Genomic DNA, 20,418 nt, shown 5'->3' with positions numbered 1-20,418 from the left:
CCGTCGCGCCAGTCTTTTTTTTTTTTTTTTTTCCATCTCTGCCTTTCTCCACTCTGTTCTCACTCTACCCATAAGTCTCTTTTAATGTCTTCCCCCCCTCCTCCGCTCGCACTTAGCCACATGTTTCCCCCGCGCGCACGCCCCCAGTCCCTTTCTCACTCTTGTGAGTTTTCAATATTTCATAATCCCCTGCTTCCGCTCCGCCTCCTCCTAATTCTCTCCATTATGTTTACATTTCTCACCAGCCGCCCCTCCGAATACCTGCTCCGCTCTCTGCTAGCCTCCCGTGAATAATAGGGACGGCGTTGGCCTTTACGTCTGCGCTGCGGCGCGACTTATCACCCGCCTCGCTGTTTATGTTACAAATAATCTGGCGCGCGCGTTGCCCTTTCGTCATAATGGCTGATAAATGGAACGCCTCTGAAGGGTCGGGGGAGGGAGGGAGGAGACAGAAAATAATTTCGCGAGAGACATTTGATTAATCGCGCCGGATTGAGGCGTTCAAGGTCAGACGGCAGACTCTCACCTCGCGAGAACCGACTGGCGGCAGGTTTTTTTCCTGTACGGGGCCTCGATTTTCTGCAGGCACAATAAGAACCTCTGTCTTGCCTTCCTAAGCACCTGCGTGCGCGTGCGGCCGTGTGCACGTGCGTTTCCCGCCGCTCGCCGTGCTGTAATTGAAGTCGTAACTCAGGGCTGCTCGCGGCGCCGCTGCGGCCAGTGTAAATCAGAGGCTAATGGTACGGGAGCCGAGCCGCCGGAGCTCGTCCTCAGTGCGCAGTGGCGGAGGTGGTGGGTGATGGTGGGGCCGTGCTTGGCTGATGACCGCAGCTCTCTCTCTCTCTATCCCTCTGTTGTCTCTGCGAGCTCCTTTATGCGCTCCCGTGTTCATCGATGAACCCATTTGCAGCGCGACTCTGTTGTTCTTTACGACCGACTGCCTTCTTTTTTTTCCCCCTTCTTTTGTGCGCTTTCGCCCTGGACGCGTCCGGGGGCCGGGGGCCCGGCGCTCGGCGCTCAGATCCCCCGTAATTAGCCTCGTCTTAATGATATTATGCCGCAAGATGAAAAAGCGGAAGGAATGAGGAGTGGTAATATCCCTCTGACACAATGGGATCATCGACACATCACAGTCATTAGCATAGAAATGAGGCTCCGAGTTCAGCGGAGGGGCTGGAAACTCCATCCCTTAATGCCTCTGATGGAGCCTGCGTGGTTTCTTTGCGGGTTGGTTGGAGTTTGCCACCTCCGAGTCCCAAGCGCTCACATGTTTTCTTTCGGGGGGATGTCGCGCCCGGCGTCCGAGCGGCCTGGCAAGAAGCAGGCAGCCGCGGCCGAGTCCCTCCAGCTCGCCGTGGGGGGGAACCGTGCGTGTCTAAACCCCTCGCTCCTGACACGCTCTGGAGGCGCGGGCCGTGGATTAACCCGTGGCTGTGCTAATGCTAACGCTAAAGGCGGCCCAGGCAGCCATTAAGATTATAAGTCCTCTGGAGCTGAGCTTGAGTGACTGCCTGCTGCTGCCTCCCTCAAATCCCCCCAGGAGCATGTTCACACTTTCCCGTCTTTTACATCTCTCTCATCTTCTGCAGGCGCTCTCGCTCTCTCTCTCTCTCTCTCTCACTCTCTCTCTCCCTCTCTCTCTCTCTCTCTCTCTCTCTCTCTCTCTCTCTCTCTCCTCCTTCCCCTTTGCACGCTCACTCCTTCCTCCACTCTCACTTGCTTGCTTGGCTGGCTGGCTGGCTGGCTTGCTGCTTGTGAATATCTGCTCAATTCAAGAGCCCGTTCCCCTCAAGTCTCCTATGTCTCTCCGCGAAAATCTACTTTGAAACAAAAATAAAATCCCCTGATTCCTCTCTGCAGATTTACCCTTTTCTGCTTTTCATTCCGTCCTCTCATCTCCTAATTTCTCCCGGCCTCTCGACCACTCTGGCCTGCCCTTCAAATAAGCTTTAAATCCAGGTGCCCGGCGAACAGTCTGCCAAGCTCAGTGGTCATTAAATGCATATTATATCATATTCGGTAAAAAAAAAAAAAAAAAGCGCGAGAGAGAGAGTATAAATGTTCACCGGAGACCCCCACTAGCACCTTTGGCGTCGGCACTTCATTTAGGTCTCATTCATATTCATGCGCCCACAGGAGAGGCTGTTGAATTTCTCTTTTTTTTCCTGTTTTTTTTTTCCGGCTGAGGTCATTTGGCGAAGTGTGATGGGGCAACATCGCAGTAACACGGAAGGAGACGGTGCTGAACGAGGAGTCGTGGCGCTCTTCAGTCCAGAAAACACAGCTCATTGAATGGCACAAAACAGAGAATAAGAAAGGAGCCTCCTCTCCTTCCAAACAATAAGGGGACTTTATTTTATTTACTAGGGGCCCCAGACTGTCCCGTCTCCTTCTCGGAACACTCAGCCAAACAGTCAGTGTGCCCTTTGAAATGATCTGAAAATGCGTCCGCACTTCTCCCCGGGACTCTCTCGTTTTCATCGGCTCTGCCTGGTAAATCAATGCGCTCGCATGGCTTTTGGGACTCTGGGTCCACTTTGCTGTCTTTGTTTCCGTTCCCCCGCTCAAAAAAACAAAAAAAAACAACAACAAAAAAACCAGACCGCTATTTTTACCTCCGTTAATAAATAAAGGGAATAAAGGCAGCTTTGTCTCAGCTCCGCTTGTTTCTGTAGCTATTAAACGAGACAAATTGGGCACACATGGGAAGCGGGTGATACGAGGGTTCAATGAGCCAATTAGTACGGGGAGCGCACGGGCCTGTGTGCCGCCGTAATGGTGTTGGATGCTCGGCAAACTGCTGAAATGCAAGTATCTGGAAGTTGCTTGGCGAGAGGCAATCAAGGCCCGGATGCGGCCCGTTACTGCCGTCAGCCCGAATATTTTCACACTTTAGAGATCAAACATCTGCCTTTAATTTGTAATCATTCTAATTGTGCCTGGGAAAAAGGCCATGACCTCGTCAAATTGAGTTTGCTCTTTTCTTTCAGCCGGTTTCCAACAGCCCAGATCACAGTGATTACGTGGGTTGCCCTCACAACCACCAAAGCCTGTAAAGTGTAAAGAAGAGGCTGCTGATCAGCAATTTTTCCCTGTTTTTTTCTTTCACACCTGTCATTTTCTTGTCTAATTTCACCCTTTCTTCCCTTGTAGAAGCCAGTCAGAGGCTTGCGCGCGTAATGAGCCTGTACTTACAGTGGAGCTGGCCAGGTTTGACTGGCACGTCAGCTAATACGGAGCAGTGTCTCCAATTATGGATTTATCTTACTTTGCCGCTGCACCCTAGAGGCTCATTAAAGAAACACAGCTGAACATGCGATCGCTTTTAAAATATGTATCCACTTCCAGGCGGGCGCGCAATGAACTCGCCGTCGCCCCCCCCTCCACTGCCGAGGGGAGCAGCAGCGGCCTCGATAAACAGCCCTGGTCTCGTTTTCTCTTCTTGCTCTCGCCGGTTGGAGCAAATACTTTACCGCGTCGCACGGGCGTGCATCATCATCCTCGGCGTGTCTGTTTTGCTGTTTTAGTTTTAGTTTTTTTCCCCTCCACCTGCGTGAGAGGATATGCCGAGGCAGGGAAAATGTAGCAGCTGATGGAAAATCGTCGGCGTCTCTGCGGGAACGAACTCGTGTCCAGGGATGCGCCACGCTGCCCTGTGAAGCTGCTGATCTCTTAGCGAAATATTTTTCACAGCGGAGGGACTCTTGAGGGAACGTCGAGGCTTGGCGCCTGTTTGTCGGCGTTAAAAAAAAAAGAGAAAGAAACCAATTCTCCTTCTTTTATGCCTCTTCTGCCCATCGCACATCGATTTTAATAGTCCCCCTGCCGCCACTCGAGTTAGCACTTGGCGATAATAACTTATAATAGCTCCAATGGCACCAAATGGAGTTAGAATAATAAGCCTGCTTTAGCCTTCCTTGATACGCCGGCTCTGTAAACACTGATGTACAAAAACAGGCTTTCAGCTCCCAGTTTTTTTCTGGGTTTTTTTCTTCCTTCCTCTCCTGGCTTGGGATTCTAACTTCAAATAGGAACGGCGTCGAATTGCTTTGTCCTGTGCCAATCCAATCCCGCATGGTTCCACTTCAGGAGGTTCGGAGGTAATTCAACAGAAAAAAAAAAGGGCGGAGAGAGGGAGAGAGAGAAAGAGAGAGAGAGAGAAAATGGAGGAAGGGAGAAAAAAAGATTGCCAGGATTCCGCAGGGCTTCGCAGTAATTCCGGATGGGGAGATTGTCAGGCTTCCGACCGACTCTCCAGTGGGCACCAGGGCATCGATGATGACTAATTTGAGACGCTCGCTCGAGACGCGGCGCCGAGCTGCGCAGCCTGGTGGTCTGGTGGGTGCCTCGCAGCGCCGCGTAGCGCCGCGTCTGCAACCAAACCCTTGCCTGTGCGCTGTACGCAAAGCGCAGATATGCAGAAAGGCAAATGGCAGCCGTCCAAGCGTGCGCAGCCGTCTGCGTGGAAGGCGAGCTTCGCCCGGGCAGATGGCTGTGGCTGCGGGCAGTCAATCAGTCATTCAATCACGCTGCAGCGTGGCGTGAGCTCGGAGGGATGGAGGGTGGAGGTGGTTTTGCGTGGCACTATAGGTTTCACACGTCTGTTCTGCATTGCAGGAACGGCTGCGAGGTAAATCTTAAAGTTGCGACGGTTCATAAAGAAATCCTTAACAAATCAATCCAAACACTTCGTGAAATTTGAATCTGTCTCAGAATGATACGAATGTTTCTAAAAAAAAAAAAACGATGAATATTGCATGAGCGCGTGTTGTAAAAATACAAATGCAGCAAAAATGTGTTGAAAACTGCATTTAATGGGCAAATTTGCATTTCCGTTAGATAGTGATGAAAATAGAAAGGGGCTTCCCTTTAAATATGTGCTTGTTAAATCAGCTGAAGGCGCTTTCACACCTGCACTGATTGGAGACTGTTTGGGAAAAAGAAACGAGGCATTTGTATATATTTGAAGGCAACAATGGCCATCTGATTTGGAACAACACAAAGAGAGATGAGAACAGTTGGAGGTGGCCTCAGCTTGAAGTGAGAACAACAAGATGCCAGAACTTTAAAGAAAAGGTTTGATTGAAGGTTTTGAAGTCCGGCCTGGCGTTGCACGCGGCGCCACTCAGCGGAGATTTCGCTGCTTCTCTCTTGCAGTCTTTCGCTCGCCAACATCGGGGAAAAGAAAAAGTACAAACGCCAGCGAGCCTTTTCGATCGTCTCACTGCGCCACGTTGACCCGCGGCTCGTCGGGGTCGCTGCTGGTTGTCGTCGCCGCACGAGCACAGTGTCGCAAGCGTTTGAGGGGAAGCCCTGCGCGTGCGAGAGTGTGCGACTCCGACTCCCCAGTAACGCAGTGTGAGCACAAAAAAAACATCCCAAGGGAAATATGCAAATTGTTTTGCAACAAATCATCCGTTCGGGGGCCTCGCAAAACGGTCCATTTGTGAAATCACCCCGACAGGAATTGTTTCTCTAAAATAAGAAAAACTTTTGGCTGCTAGTTAAAGACCTGGGACGCTGACGATTTCCATTCTGACGGGCGAAGAAAAGAGAGAAATACTGTTATTTGCAAGCGCACTAAAAATGTTCGACAGGCGCTCGCTTCGGTCCCCAGCCGCGTGGACGGCTAATGGGTGGCTCGGCGGATGATGGCCGTAATTGCCCGAGATAAATCTTCATTACCTGCCGTCCGTATTTTTGTCTCCGGGATCTTCGCCGGTCGGCGGCGCGATCCCGCCATCGGCGCCGTCGCACAAAAAGGTTGAATGGGAAAGTGGCCGCCAGTCGTTTGACAAATGAACTAATCCTCCCTCCAAACATTTTTCGACAGAGACGAGCCCCGGTTGCGGTCACACCTGCCGCACCTGCCGCTAATCCCATCCAACAAACCGCTGTCGCCGAAACCAATCCTCTCAGAGGCGCCCGGTGGGGGCGTCCTCAGCCTCTCCCCGCTGCCTCAGTCACGCCTCAATGTCACCCCCCCACCCCACCCACTCGTCCTCCCTCCCCCGCCCCCCATCCTGTTTGCCGTTTCCCACTTCCTGCACAACTTTTGTCTGAATGTGCTTCTTCTCTTTGCGTTTCTTCTCTTTGCTTTTTCTTTTGCTGGCAGACTGTCAGACCCCCTGCCCTGCTTTTTCTAATTATACCCGTAGCCCGGCTCTAAGATCCCGCCCCCTCCACAACACCCCCACTCCCCTCCACCACCCCTTGTCTTTTCTGCTGCTCTGCATCTCATCTTTACGCTCGTGCCACGCTAGCAGCCGACCTCACGCCTCCTCCCGCTTTGATTTGCCTGACATCTCCTTCTTCCTCCCCTCTGTTTCTCTGTCACTCGCCTCCTCCACCGGCAGCAGCCCCCATTATCTGCTCCTGCCCCGACGCCACCCGAAATAAACCCCAACACGGGTCGTCTGTCACCAAACGGGGAGTGGCATTGTGTGCCTGTCGCTGGCGTATTTTTCCTTTGCGGCTCGAAAAGCTAAAAACTCGGGGTGGCAGCATTAATGTGTTAATTTTTAATCGCTTTTTAATCGCATTTTAATCGCTAGCCTTTTGTCCCTACCATCCACCTGTAGTCAGGTCCTCAAGCAGTAGTGCTATGTTTCGACCATGGATGTATTATAAGAACTGCATACCGGGATGGCAATATGACGTGCGCTGATTTTACCTACTGGCCACTCGAGGTACTGCAGCAAAAAACAAATCCCATGGGCCCAAAAAGCATTTTTTTTGTTTTGTCATTTTTTCAGTTTTTGGAGCAGATCACATAAGATGCTTAACTCAACTGAGGACAGAAATACAATTCTCCTTCTTCCTTGTGGTTCTTGCTGTTTATGTTTAAACAGAAAAGTGTTGTTAACATCCTCCTGACATGTATTCATGACAGGCGTCATGTTTTGTTTCATTCAGCTTCATTCAAAGAAATGCATATGTGATAAATGGGTCCAGGTACACTGTTTCAACAGATAATGATAATGTTTGTGTTAATTTGGTTCCCAATTAAGACACTCTGGTACGAATTTCTTTATATAAATATGGATATAAAATGGAAGAATTTTAAATATGCAAATCAAAACGCGATTAATCACAGTTAACTATGGAAATTCAGACCTTAATCGCAATATAAAAAAATGAATCATTTGAAAGCCCTAAAAAAAACATTGACAGTCTTTTCGCTCTCTCTCTTCCTCCCTCCTTCTCTGATTCTTCACAGAGAGCAAGCTGCGGGTGCAGAAGACCAACCAGTCCCAGGTGCATTTGGAGGACAGCCGCGTCAGGATCAACTGCTCCATTTCCTCGCAGACCAGCCCGGAGTCCCAGCACACCGTGCTGTGGTACGTGAAGCGCGCAAGCGGGTCGGACGCCGATGAGCTGCTGCTGAGGATCGAGCGCTCGGGGGCCTTCGAGTACGGCGCCTACGCCGACGAGGAGAGGCTGCGGCGGCGGGTGCAGGCCGAGAGGCTGCTGCCCCACCTCTATGCGTTGACCCTGAACCGGGCCGAGGCCAGCGATTCTGGGACGTACTACTGCCTGGTGGAGGAGTGGCTGAGTGACCCGGATGGGGCTTGGTATCAGCTCTCGCGAGACTCGTCCGGGTTCACGCGGGTTCAGGTCAGACAGCCAGGTGAGCGAAGACTCAGATCTCCTCCCCGCCGTCTAAACAAATTGCGTCTTTGCTCCCGCAGCAGGTGAATGGCAGCTGATTGGTCACTAATCCCACCCGGCCTTGTTTCCCCGCTCCTTCGGGCTCCGCTCGAGGCACTAAGATCATCACGCTGTCACGACTTCTCACCTGCTTCAGGCAGAGCTTGGGTGGTGGAGGAAAAATAAATTAGTTCAAGCCATGCCAGGTGCCAATGCCATGCCAGAGGGCTGAGCCTGGCCCAAACTGAGAGTTTAATCCTGTTGTCCAGTAACCAAAGACCAGCCAACTCAACCCCCCCAACACTCCAGTCAATGACACTTCTTTTTTAAAAAAAAAAAAAAAAGACTCACTACTCATCACAAGATTCACTAACCTCCAATCTACATTGTCACAGAAAGTGTCCCGGCCAAGCCTGAGCACACTAGGTCAATGATCTACATCAGGTCAATTGGCAACATGAGGTCAATGGCCCACATGAGGTCATTTATGTGTCCCATTTTATTTTATATATTATCCAAATTGTATAGGATACAGTATGTGCCTTAAATCCTGCTGATTTTTGTTCATTTTGTTTGTATTTTTGCATGAACAAGCTTTCTATGCATGCACGAGACTTGTCTGTGTGTACTTTTTTTTTTACGTACTGCTACTAGTGGCTGTTGTATATGCTGCAAATTTCCCCATTGTGGGACAATAAAGACTCATATCTTATCTAATCTCATCTTACCTCATCTTATCTTATCTTATCTGATCTTTAGTATGGGTTACAAAAATTTAGTCCAAAACAAACATTGCAGCGAACTGAGCAGCTTGTGTCATACTGCCACCTACTGTCACGGAGTGGAAACGTACACAGGCGTGCTCGGCCACCGAAGTTCAGAATGTAACCGTCGAAAAAACAACCTTAACGTTGTTCCCAGTGGTTAATAAATAACCTTTGGTCGTACTCACGCACTTGACATACTCACAAAGGTTAATAAATACCAGCCCATTCATCCTTGATGCGGCTTTATTTGGATGAATCCGTTCAACTCTGGCTGAAGGTGACTTTTAACTCTTGTCATGTGTGAGAGCGGCGTCCTGCTGCCAGGTGTCCTGTTTATAATTCAGAGTGAAATGCCCGTCTTGCGGGAGAGTGAGGATCAACACGTCTGGCCATAAGCCAACTGGCAAAAAATATGTTGTCTTTTTTCTATCCCACCCCCCCACCCCCCCAACCCCCACTCCTCTGCAAGCGATGAAAGCTGACACTGCTCAAACGGTTAATAGAGCCGCGGCACACATAAAAATGCCGAGATGTGTGAATATTTACATTCCACATCAGTCTCCGTCTGCATTGATTCCCCCTCGGGCTGCGCTCGGCATTCACCTTTGACTCACCTTGATTCATATGTTTGTGTGGGGAAAGCTACGGGGAGGTGTGGCCTGTCACGGCTCGGTGGCCTTAGATTTTATTTCACGTTGCAGTGTTTGCACTTTTTGACGATACGCAAACATGCACACAAGGGAATGTCGAGGGATATTTGAGTGCTTTAAGAAAATAAAAAAATAAAATAAAAAAAGGAATTCACACAGAAAACTGCTCGTAAGAAAGAAAAATGTTGGCTGGTATTTACCAGCACTAAATGATTTTCTATATATATGTATATATATATATATTTTTTTTTTTGCCTTCCTGCTGGCCTCTTTGCTTTCCGTTTTGTTTAACGAGCAGTCTGTTCCAAACAGTTTTTTTTTTTTGTTGGACAGGGCCAAGTGGCTCGTGTCTTCTTTTTTTTTTTTAATTCCTTTTATTTATTTTATTAACAGCGATAAAACTGGGTCATTGTACCACCAGCCTTGAAGGGTTATGGCACACTCATACGGACAGACAAGACAGACAGACAGACAGACAGACACGCTAGCCCTGAGGACAGATCTAGCCATGGGCAGTGCTGTGCCATTTATTTATCTGTTCTTCGAATGCGCTCCTTCAAAGTTTGGTGTCCCTGTTCGCAGGGCGGCTTAGTTTTCTGTGTCAGTCGGAAGCGACTCTAATTTGGTTCAAACACTAACGGCACTATCTTCCAAATAAACCCCCCCCCTCGCCCCCCGCTGCCCTTTAACTAAAGAATTACGGTCCACTTCCCTTGTAAGTGGTTCAAAGATTTGGTTTAATCCGTCTCCTGTCTTGTCTTCGGGGCTGAACGATGGGGCGCACACACCCTGGAAGATACTTTATCTTCTTTACATTATCTTTTATCCTGGATTTCATTTTTTACTTTATCTACATTGACATCCCAAGAGGTTAGGTTAGGAATAAAACTGTGGCTGGTAACGGTTTAGGACGTTTCTGTCATTTCTGCCTTCATCTGTGTCTTGTTGCTCCCCTGCAGAGATCCGACTGCAGGTGGAGGAGCTGGAGTCCAACGTGACGGTGGAAGAGTCCAAATCCGTCAGGCTGGGCTGCAGCATCCCGTCCCAGTCGTCGCGGGACTCCCGTTTCTCCGTGTCGTGGTACGTGCAGCGCTTCGAGGACGCCGACGCCGACGCCGACGCCGGCGCGGATGCGGACGCGGACGACGAGGAAGGAGAGCGGAAGAAGGAGTGCGTCTTCTCCATCGGCCACGACGCCGTTTTCGGAAACGGCAACTGCAGCCCCCGGGACCACGGCGGGCCCAACTCTCGCCTGCAGTTTGAGAGGATGACCTCCGACCTGTACAGCCTGACCATCCACGGGGCTCTGCCGACCGACGCCGGCCGCTACTACTGCCACGTGGAGGAGTGGCTGCTCAACCCGCGCAGTGCCTGGTACCGCCTGACCACCAACGACTCTGGCTCCACCATCGTCAACGTGCTGCCACTAGGTACGACTTCCATCACCGTCACTTTGACCTTCTCCAGGGCTCCGACAGTTTTGGGGGAACCCTGGACAAGTCAATATATTTGCAAATGCTATTTTCCAGGCATGGAAGAGTCACGGAATTTTGTGAAATCTCCGAAGGTTTTGGAAAAGTCGTCAAATTTGACCGTGCCTTTTACAATAATAAAGTCTCTATCTATCTATCTATCTATCTATCTATCTATCTACTAGCAGAATTTGTTTGTTTGTCCCTAATGTAGGATAGCCTAGCCGACTAAAGACTTTTGTAGCTTAGTCTAATTGATCATGTCCACATTGCAGCTACCTTTTTGTTTCAAGCAATTATTAAGCACCATAAGGTTATTAACAATGGTTCACTTGTCTTTTAAGTATAAAAATTCTGTATGTGTTGGTTGTGGTGAGGTCATGGAAAAGTGAAAATTAGTTTGAACGTCTTGTACGTCTAAAATGTGTCTTTTTAAGTCTTTCCCATGTATCTTCAAATGGTTGTTTTGTAATTGGAGCTAAACAACCAGGCACCTTTCGCTCCTCTTTCCTAATAACTGTTGCTCGCGCAAAACTGGCGCTGGTGTCAGTTCAGCCTGCAAACAAGCCAAGAACTTATTTTTGTTCCACCCCACAAGTAAAATTGGTTTGAGACGACACAATATTACTCATTTAGTCTCTATCTGCTCTCATGCAGAAGCAGTGCAGCAACAGACTATTTGCATCTCCGCTTGGTTTGCCCTGCCATTTAAAAGAAGAAACACCTCTGACTTGCGAAAATTTCTAATGCGGACTGCCCTCTGCACAAAAAAGAAGACGAAGAAGTGCAGGAAGTGTACCTTTTACTGCGGCAGGGTTATTTCATCCCGTCAGCATCGGGTGACTTAGCTGTGTTAGTTAAAAATTTCCCTTAAACTGCCAAATGGTTAAGCTGTGCTCAGCGTCGCTAGCAGAAAAGTAGGGCAGCGCCCAGCTGTTCAAATACGATACTTTGTGAATGACAGCATTCTAATCAGAGCTCTGTTTCTCCTGGCGCGAGCGTGCCGGGAGACTGTTTGTCTCCTCGACAGGCCGCCGCTGCTTCCTCACGTCTCCGTTACGTGTTTGTTTAAGAACCGCGAGCGTTGTTTGCACCTCGGCGTTGTTGACTTTATTTGGCCACGACTCCAGCCACCCTGAAATAAACACTCTGTTCCCCCAGTTGAGCAAAGACCTGACGCCGCCCTGGAGCCGCTTTCCCTACCGAGAGCTGTTCTTACGTTTGTTATTTTTGGGGTCGTCTGTAGAAACAAGACAAACTGACTCAACGTGCAGAATCAGCCAGGTCTTTTTTTGTCGCCGATCCTCTTGGTTGCACTTATATCCTATTTTTAAGGTTAAGCTGCTGTGCACAACAACTGACTCGCTGTTTTGCATCACAGCCCCTCAGAGTCCAAGATGGCGGCCCATTCATTTCAATGGAGTTGCTCACCCAGCGCAGACGCCGAAAAAGTTTTTGACTTCCGCATTAATGGGCGCAGTAGTGTCACTTCCCATCATGCCCCTGTCACTCACTTGATCTATTTGGCCAATCAGAACGATCCTGGAGAATGTCACTTACAGACACGTCAGGACGCAGCCAATCAGAACGAGCTGAGACACAGCAGCACGTACGACGTTGACAAAAAATGTTTTTTGGTGATTTTCTGGCCTTTATCATTTTTTTTAAACGACTAAAAGACCAAGTACTGATAAAACTACAATAGAAAGATTTGCTATAAATCGCATTTCAGGTCATAGTCGTCCTCTCAGCCGTTTAAAGGCGATTATTTTTGTATTGCGGTCCATGGGAAAAATCCTTTTTGGGCCCATGGGATTTGTTTGTTGCAGTACCGCAAGTGGCCAATAGGAGAATTCGCTGCACTGCCATATTGCCAGGCCGGTATCCAGTTCTTAAAGTACATCCACGAGCTGAACGCACTGCTTCAGAAGTTGCACCAACACAATCTGAAACCCGACGTCTCCTCCACCTGACTGACGCCCTCTTGTCCGTCTGTCCGTCCCTCCCGCAGAGTCCACCGTCCACTCGGTCGTCTGCTCCAACGAGTCCCTCTTCTACTTCGTCTTCTTCTACCCCTTCCCCATCTTCGCCATCCTGCTCATCGCCCTGCTGACGGTGCGCTACAAGGGCCGCAGCAACAGCAAGAGCCAGGAGGGCAAGAACGGCGCCCCCCTGCTGTGGATCAAGGAACCCCACCTCAGTTACTCGCCCACGTGTCTGGACCCGCCCGCGCTCAGCCTGCACCCCGGCTCCGTCGACTAAGGAGACGGGGGGGTTCCCTCGTCCGCATCCACTCCCCCCACTACGTCACGCAAACTGCGGATCCAGCCGACACGAAGCCAGGGAGCAGATTTGGACTCCACCTTCAGACCTTACTGACATTCACTGCTGTGTACATTTAGTCAATGAGTTTTGAGAGGCTCCCACACCTGGTGGCCGCCTATTTTATGTTAACGAAACAGTGTTTTGGTGTGCGTGCGTGCGTGCGTGCGTGCGTGCGAGTGTGTGTGTGTGCGTGCGTGCGTGCGAGTGTGTGTGCGTGCGTGCGTGCGTGCGTGCGTGCGTGCGTGCGTGCGAGTGTGCGTGCGAGTGTGTGTGCGAGTGTGTGTGTGTGTGTGTGTGTGTGTGTGTGAGCGAGAGGGATCTCATCACGATAAATTGCCAGAGTGCAAACTCGGTCGAGAGATGTAGATCGCATTCTTTTGGGGTTCTTGCGGCGAAACCTGAGCCGCATTTAGTTTTTTCTGTTTATTCTGGGTTCGTTTTTTTGTTCAGTTTTGTGTTTTTAAGAGAGAGACGTGGTGGATGGCGGAGGGGGGGAGGGGCGGCTGCTCACACTTAGATCCATCCAGGCCATCCGGGATGAACTTTTAAGAGTAGGACCTCTGATCGACTCACGGCACCGAGTGGATGCCAAAAAAAAAAAACCTTGAGAAAAAAAACATCCAACCAACCAAAACAAGTCTCCACACTGATCCAAGAGCAGCCACATCCTGGCCCACTCTGCTGGTTGCCATAGTGATTCTCATGCGCCCACTGACTCCGTAGCTGACGACTTTGGTTGCCAGTCTGCATAGAGACAAAGGCAAGGACACACAAGTCTGTGTCCTAAGTGAGGATGCGTGCGTGTGTGTGTGTGTGTGTGTGTGTGTGTGAGCGTGAGCGCGTGTGTGTGTGTATGTGTATGTGTGTGCGTTGGCCCACCTGCCTCCACAATGAATTTGCCTTGGCAGACAGAAACAGGACCTCATGCGCCGCTTAAGCACTGCCAGACACTCTGGCCTTAGCAAGGGAGACCGCCCCGCTCGCCCCTCTCTCTCTCTCTCCTCTCCCTCTCCTCTCCGAGAGGAGACGGCGACGGAAAGAGAGAGAGAGTGGGGGGGGGGATCGCCGGAAAAAAGCTGAGAGGAAAGAAGCGAACAGTCCTCTCCTGCTGAACATACACACGCTTTGACACAAGGGGGTTTTTTGGGTTGTGTTTTTTCTTTTCCAGTGCCAACACCTCCTCACTTCCACCCCGCTCTCTCCCTCCGCCGCTATAACCCACTTCCCAGTTTCTACCTTGTTATTCTGTTGGCTGGGTGCAGATTGTAAATACGTCTGCCCACCGCCTGCCGTGGGTTTGTGGAATATAGACTGAAAGTAAAGTCTTGCACATTTCTTTGTGTCGCCCAGTAGGTGCACCTCAGAAGATCTGAGATGCATTATAGCGAAATGACAAAAAAACAAAAAAACAGATTTAATTTGTTTCGAAGCCACACGGCAGATTACACAGTGTGCGTAGTGAGACACTCCACGGATGCTGTGTGCACAATGTGTGAAAAACAGTGCAGATGTTTGTCTTTTGCTTTATTTTAAAGATTTTTTTTTCTATTTATTGTTTTTTTTTACAACTTTAAATAGCTTTGTAAGAGTTTTTCTTCGTTTTTTTTTTTGTTTTTTTTTTGCTTTGAAATTCTGTATGAACTGCACCGCTTGCGTTGCCAGGCAACTGCACCAAGCGGATAGTGTCAAATAGCCCTGTGTGTCGACAATGTGGTAGATGTAGAAATGCTAGACCCGTCCTGCGCATTGCAGTCCGTTAGCATTTCACACCATCTTGCCGTCAAGTCCCGGTCAGCGTGCAAACACTGTATATCTATAACCTATCAACGGGAAGTTCCCTGTGGCTTAATGTGTACAATAGCTGAACAAGACGAGTCACGACTGAAATAATCTCACCCGGAAACGCCGTTTGCTTGAGTGACATTTTATTTAGTGCAAATGTGATGTGACACCGAGGTAGGATGTTTGACCAGAGACGGTGGAAGGTCAGCTGAGACGTCGCCCGATGGTGGATTTCTGGATTCCAGCCATGTTGAGTCAGAGGGCCGGGGGGTGGGAAAAAAAAGAAACCCCGAGGCGGCTTCCCTTGGATACGCAACAGCCGGGGAGAGGAGTGAAACACGTCCACCTGACCTGTCGTGAACCCTCTCACTGCCAGACCGGACGTGGAAAAAAACACTCTCAAAGAACTTGACTCTGTCGTCTCAGTCGTGTCAACATGTATATTGCATGACAGTAACCGCGGGAGGAATTTTTTTCAGTGTTTTGTAAACTTTGGAACTCTATGAGCATTGTGTATGTGTGACATAGCAATGCCCAGCTGCTGCCGCCATCGACACTCGACACCACCGCCGCCGCCGCCGCCGACGCCGCCGCCGCCCACCTTCACCTGATTCCCTGAGCCAAGAGCTAAACATCGTTTCACAACATCTGTCCGGCCATCTCCAGATGCCCTTTCAACCTGTGAAGTAATCTATTTGAAGAATGGGTGTTGTAGAGATTGTGTTTGATATTACTGCTCATAATTGTCTTTTTAAATGCTTTGCTTTTATGCAGCACTCCATTAAACGGATTTTATGTCAAAAAAAAAGAGAAAAAGTACGTAGCTGATACTGAACAGAGCGCCCGGGTTCTTAGAATTCGTCTTTTTCTATTTGAATTTAAATGAAAGAAAAGAAAATTATATTACCCCATCACGGTTAGAGATAATGCTGACGCCATTACATCAAGGAGGATTCAGCCTAAAGTCTCCTGTTTTAATAATTAAAAAAAAAAAGAAGAATCTGCTCATTGTTAATGTTATGTTTCAATTTTAAACCATCAATCAATTATTCTAAGAAACATTATCATCTATTGCAGTGGTGGGCAAACTTTCTGACTGGTGGGCCACAATAGGTTCTAAAATTTGACTGAGGGGCCCGAACAGGAGCAGAAGTGTTTTGGTGACCCACCTCATAGGAGGAAAAAAAATCTATCATGGGATGTGTCGAAAACGTGTTTTAATGTCAATTGGAAATGAACCATAGCAAAGTTACAGCAAGTTATCTGTCTTTCGGCGGGCCGGATTAGAAAGCTTAACGGGCCGCATATGGCCCCCGGGCCGTAGTTTGCCCATGCCTGCTCTATCGAACACAATGAAGCGGCTGTGCTGGGTTTCTACGCTGGCCAGGATGTGTTAAAGGGCCATCTGCAGTGTTGGAAAGTCCAGTCTTGTTTTGTTATGTTTTTATTATCATTATTTCCACAGTATTCTACGCACGGAGTATAGATGCCCTGCTGGCACTGCAGTTTTAATAGGGAGATGAATGTGAGCAGCAGCATAGTTTTAGAAGCTCTCAGCCAGCGGGCAAACTTCCTGTTCGCGTCCAGTTTTCAGAATCGGCTGCCTGGTTGAAGGAAAGAATGAAAACGCCGGCATGGTTTCTGCCTTTGGCTTCTTCTGCACTATTACATTTGCTCTCACATGTGTTAGATGCACTTGAGTGTGATGCTTGTTACAGTAATTGTAAGTCAGCGTGCCAGTTACCAGTTATCTGATTTTTGTCAGCGCAGTTCTTTATATTAAAAGAAAAAGTTGTCAGAAATCTATTTACTGTGTTTTAGAAAGAGGGTGCCGAACACACTGAGAAACACAAAGAAAAATAGAATCTTATTTTTTTGCCTTTCACAGGACTTGAGAAATATCACTCTCATTTCATTTTATTTTTTCAACTATAGATCTTAATATTAAACAGTGGTGATTTGTTTGGTGATTGAGGTGGCTCGCCACAGTGGAACTGCTGGGCTTCTGAACATGTTTAAGGGCCGACGCTTTGCCCGGCTAAGCGGTGCTGCCTCAGTGATTCATTCTGGATGTTGCAGTTGCTCCGGGAAGATGCGGTTTATTCAGAGCATCCTGGCTAAACACTGACTGCCCATAAAAAAAACAAAAAAACAACAAGGAACAACATTTTTAGGTGTCTCTCTCGGCCATCTATAATTTCAAAGACACCCTGAAAATCTGCTAGAATTTTACAATGAATGTTAATCAAAAACCTATTTTGATTTATTCACGTGTGTGAGCTTCTTTCAATCACTAAACAATAAAAATGCAGCAGAGAGAAAACTACCCACTACAAATATAAATCCTATCCCATTTGAACCTGACTAAGACCGCGTGGCCGACTTCACAAGCAGGTTATACAAAATCACTTTTGTTACACAAAATGGCACAGGCACATTGCGAAAGGCATTGGGTTTGTTATAGAGAAGAAAAACATGATTTGTATATAGCTTTTTGTAGCTGGAGTTGTCACGTGTTCTCTGTACATATGGCCTATTTTCCACATACGTGGGTGTTTGCCTAAGAAGGAGCGAGCGGGTGGAACTTGCGCCTCATTAAATCACAATACTTCATGCGTGGATGAGCTCTTTCTACATCATACACAGTCATCAGCCTCCTGTTGCTTCTTGATGTGAACTGCTATTGCAAGTCAAAGGTACATGTGCTGGAACAGCAGGAGGGCTGCACGCATTTCACCTTCACTAAAGATAAAGGATCCGAGATCCTGAAGGTCCAGTGAGAACAAAAAAAAAAAAAAATCTTTCATAGTCCAAGTCACATTTGTTTTGTTGATCAGACTGCCTGGGGATTTGACGTGGAGGAGCGAGTTGTGAATGAAATGTTGTGTATGTAGGGCCAGTGAGCAGCAGCTGTCAACGCACGGCAAAAAACAAATAGCTCATCTAAAATTCGCAACCTTTTCTACGGACACGAGCCTTGAGGGCTTAAGATGTGAGACGACACTGCACTGCCACGATCAGTAGAGAGTTTTAGTTTTCACATACAAAATTGATTCCTCCTGGTGATTTACAGACTGTAATTCCTGGGCAGCATGCCTTAGAAATTAGCATCAAGTTGTGTGTGGTGATGTTGTCAGTTTCAGAGATTTTAAAGTTCAAATCAGATTTTTTTTTTTTTTTTTTTAATTAATGGTTTGGTTTTTCTTTCCTATTCATTTGTTTATCTTTTCCATAGCTGCCATCGTAAACATTAAAAAGGCACTTTGCTATTGTCATATTACTGCAATAAAATAAGTCATTACATCTGTGTGTTCTCCTTCAAATCACATACATATTCCAGCATTGAAGATACTAAAACGATAAATCTGTCTACTTGCCTCACAGCCACAGCCCTCAACTCCCAGCATCACCCTTGACTAGTCCTGCATTGACAATAAACTCAGGGTCAGCGGCCTGTGGGCAGTGGGATCTTGTTGATCAGCGCAAGTGCTTGACCTCGGAGCCTTTTGCAAAGGTTAGTGTTTGTTTACTCTTACTGCTGCCAGTTCAGATAGGTTTTCATGTGTATTCATTTCCCAGTTGACAGGAGCGAACGTGTAGGTCAGCATGTCGGAGGATAAATGGTGCTTGGGGAATCTTTTGCAGATCCCAAACCCAGGTTTGTCCCAGAAAAAGAGGACAAACTGTAGTGTGTCATTTTTTTATTTTTTTTTTTTTTTGGGGGGGGGGCAAAAAAGATTTAAAATAAATAAATAAACTAGTTTGAACAGTCAAAAACTCACCCAAATGACCATTTTATCATAGTTTAGCATGAGATAGATTGGTACAATGCACAATCTCACTAAATCCTCAATCCAAGCCCTAACCTCAACCCCAACTCCCAACCCAAACCCTAATCTCAACGCTAACCCCAGCTCCCACTCCAAACCCAATCCAACCCCAACTCTAACCCAAATCCAAACTGCACCGAAATAGTTTTCTATTCTTGCACTGTTCGGTTTTGTCAACATTTGTTGCCTTCTTGTGCCCTTCCTTCCTCACTGTTTAATGCCACTGCTGCGTGCATTAAATGAATAAACAGTAAATGCGCGTCACAAGCAGCTACAGAATTACAGGGTTGCCATCCTATTCCTGGGCCCTCAGGCACAGCTGTAGCGGTTCCATCATAACAAAAAGGAAGCTGATTGCATGCGGAATCCTCGGATTTGACTGAAAATTGTAATTTCAATTACAATCGGAGGTCGGTAAGATGGATGAGCGGGACTCTAGGGCTGAAGTCCGCGCAGTGCTGCTGCGGCGCAAGGTTACCTTCCACCATGACATTACATAAACGCAAGTGAACCAAAAATAGAGGCAATGCTGACAGACCTTCCATAAATCACTGTGACACAAAGGCAAAACAACACTCATTGCAAGAAAAGTCACGCTGTGCTGTTTGCTGCCTGCCACCGGATCATTTTACTATTGTGCGTGAAAGTTTTCCTGCAATGGCATTCGGTTGCATCTGACTCGGTTGGGCTCCTCCCCACCGACACACTAAAAAAAATCCACTGATGCTGCTCGGCACTGATCGCAGACAGTCGATTGTCAGCCAGCAGCGTCGCAACTTCACAGCGTGCACGAAAACACGGAGGCTTTCCTCTTTGAGCACTGTCTTCCCGTCCCACTCCCCCCATACCCCCCACCCCAATTTTTTTGTTCCTTTTCAGCCTTTTTTCAAACACAACCTCTCTCACGCACACACGCTCGCACATGCACGTCCTATAAACAACAATCTGTTTTGCATAAAAGTCAGCGGCGCTCACAAATCCATAGTCCTTGCTGAGGATGCAGACACCAGAGGGCACACACGGACAGACAGCGCTTAACGATCCAGAGCGGCAGGCCAGCATTCAGGCAAATAGATGATGATTTATTGTCAATGTGAGGAGGAAGCGCTGAAGAGAATGCAAAGACGGGTTGTTCCATCTATTGCTTTCGTCGCCGGCGAGCTCGGCTGCATCCCAAGATGGGCGGACGGACAGAGAAAATCGACAAAGATCTTCTTGCTTCCTCTCGCGGCGCACAGGTGTGAAAATCAGAAGGGGGAATGTTGGGCGCGTGGGTGAGGCAGGAACGTGAGTCACGCACCTTGCTCGCCGTCCCGCGATGGAGACGCAGGCAGATACGCCGTTCTATTCTGGGAGGTGAGGACATAAGGAGGGACGGAATTAACAGCTTGCCAAGTGTTACTGGTCTTCAGAGGCGTGTGCACAGCTTGTTGCGCTCACCTCTGGGCGCCACCATGCACCTCGCGCGGTGATGACTCACTCGAGTCAATAAGAGGAGCAAAAAAAAAAAAAAAAAAAAAAAAAAAAAAAACTGTTGTCGGTGCAGGGATGTGTTTTGCTTCTGAATGTTTCTGGGTTTGCTTGTTTGTTTTTCTGTCCGTGAAGGTGAGTTATAATCCGGGAGGAGCGCAGACGCAAGGCCTCTAAGTCTGCGAGCGGCAGCAGAAGTTGGAGTCGATTGATCGATAGAAGTCGCTCGCCTCTCTCTCTGCCTCTGTCGCAAAGTGAAGGGGGCAAGAGAACGATTTTGAGCCCGTCTGAGGGGCCTGCTCAACAGCTGTCGAGGAGCTCGCCGACGATTGTCATCCCTGGCAGAGTCGTGCCGTTCAAATGTAGCGCAAAATACACAAGACACCTAGCGACATCTGCGAAACAAAAACTCAGAGGTTCCCTCGTCATTCATTATGGATTAAAACATGCGCAGGCTAACAAACACACAAAC

The 20,418-nt window shown here is 48.3% G+C and overlaps 1 protein-coding gene across 1 annotated transcript in view; it reads left to right on the top strand.

The window, feature by feature from the left end:
• igsf3 (immunoglobulin superfamily, member 3) overlaps positions 1-15,661 on the top strand; it is an 86,638-nt gene extending 70,977 nt beyond the window's left edge. The window contains exons 7-9 of the mRNA XM_076014600.1: positions 7,220-7,630; positions 10,027-10,497; positions 12,551-15,661. Coding sequence (XP_075870715.1) covers positions 7,220-7,630; positions 10,027-10,497; positions 12,551-12,801 — 1,133 coding nt within the window. The 3' untranslated portion in view covers positions 12,802-15,661. The remainder of the gene's footprint in view (positions 1-7,219; positions 7,631-10,026; positions 10,498-12,550) is intronic.
• Positions 15,662-20,418: the final 4,757 nt, after the last annotated feature.

Source organism: Nelusetta ayraudi, unplaced genomic scaffold (assembly GCF_046127955.1).
Source record: "Nelusetta ayraudi isolate G7.1 ecotype Tasmania unplaced genomic scaffold, CSIRO-AGI_Nayr_v1 ptg000169l, whole genome shotgun sequence".
NCBI lineage: Eukaryota > Metazoa > Chordata > Actinopteri > Tetraodontiformes > Monacanthidae > Nelusetta > Nelusetta ayraudi.
Note: the sequence above shows the minus strand (reverse complement) of the source record. Positions and strands in the feature narration are given on the sequence as shown.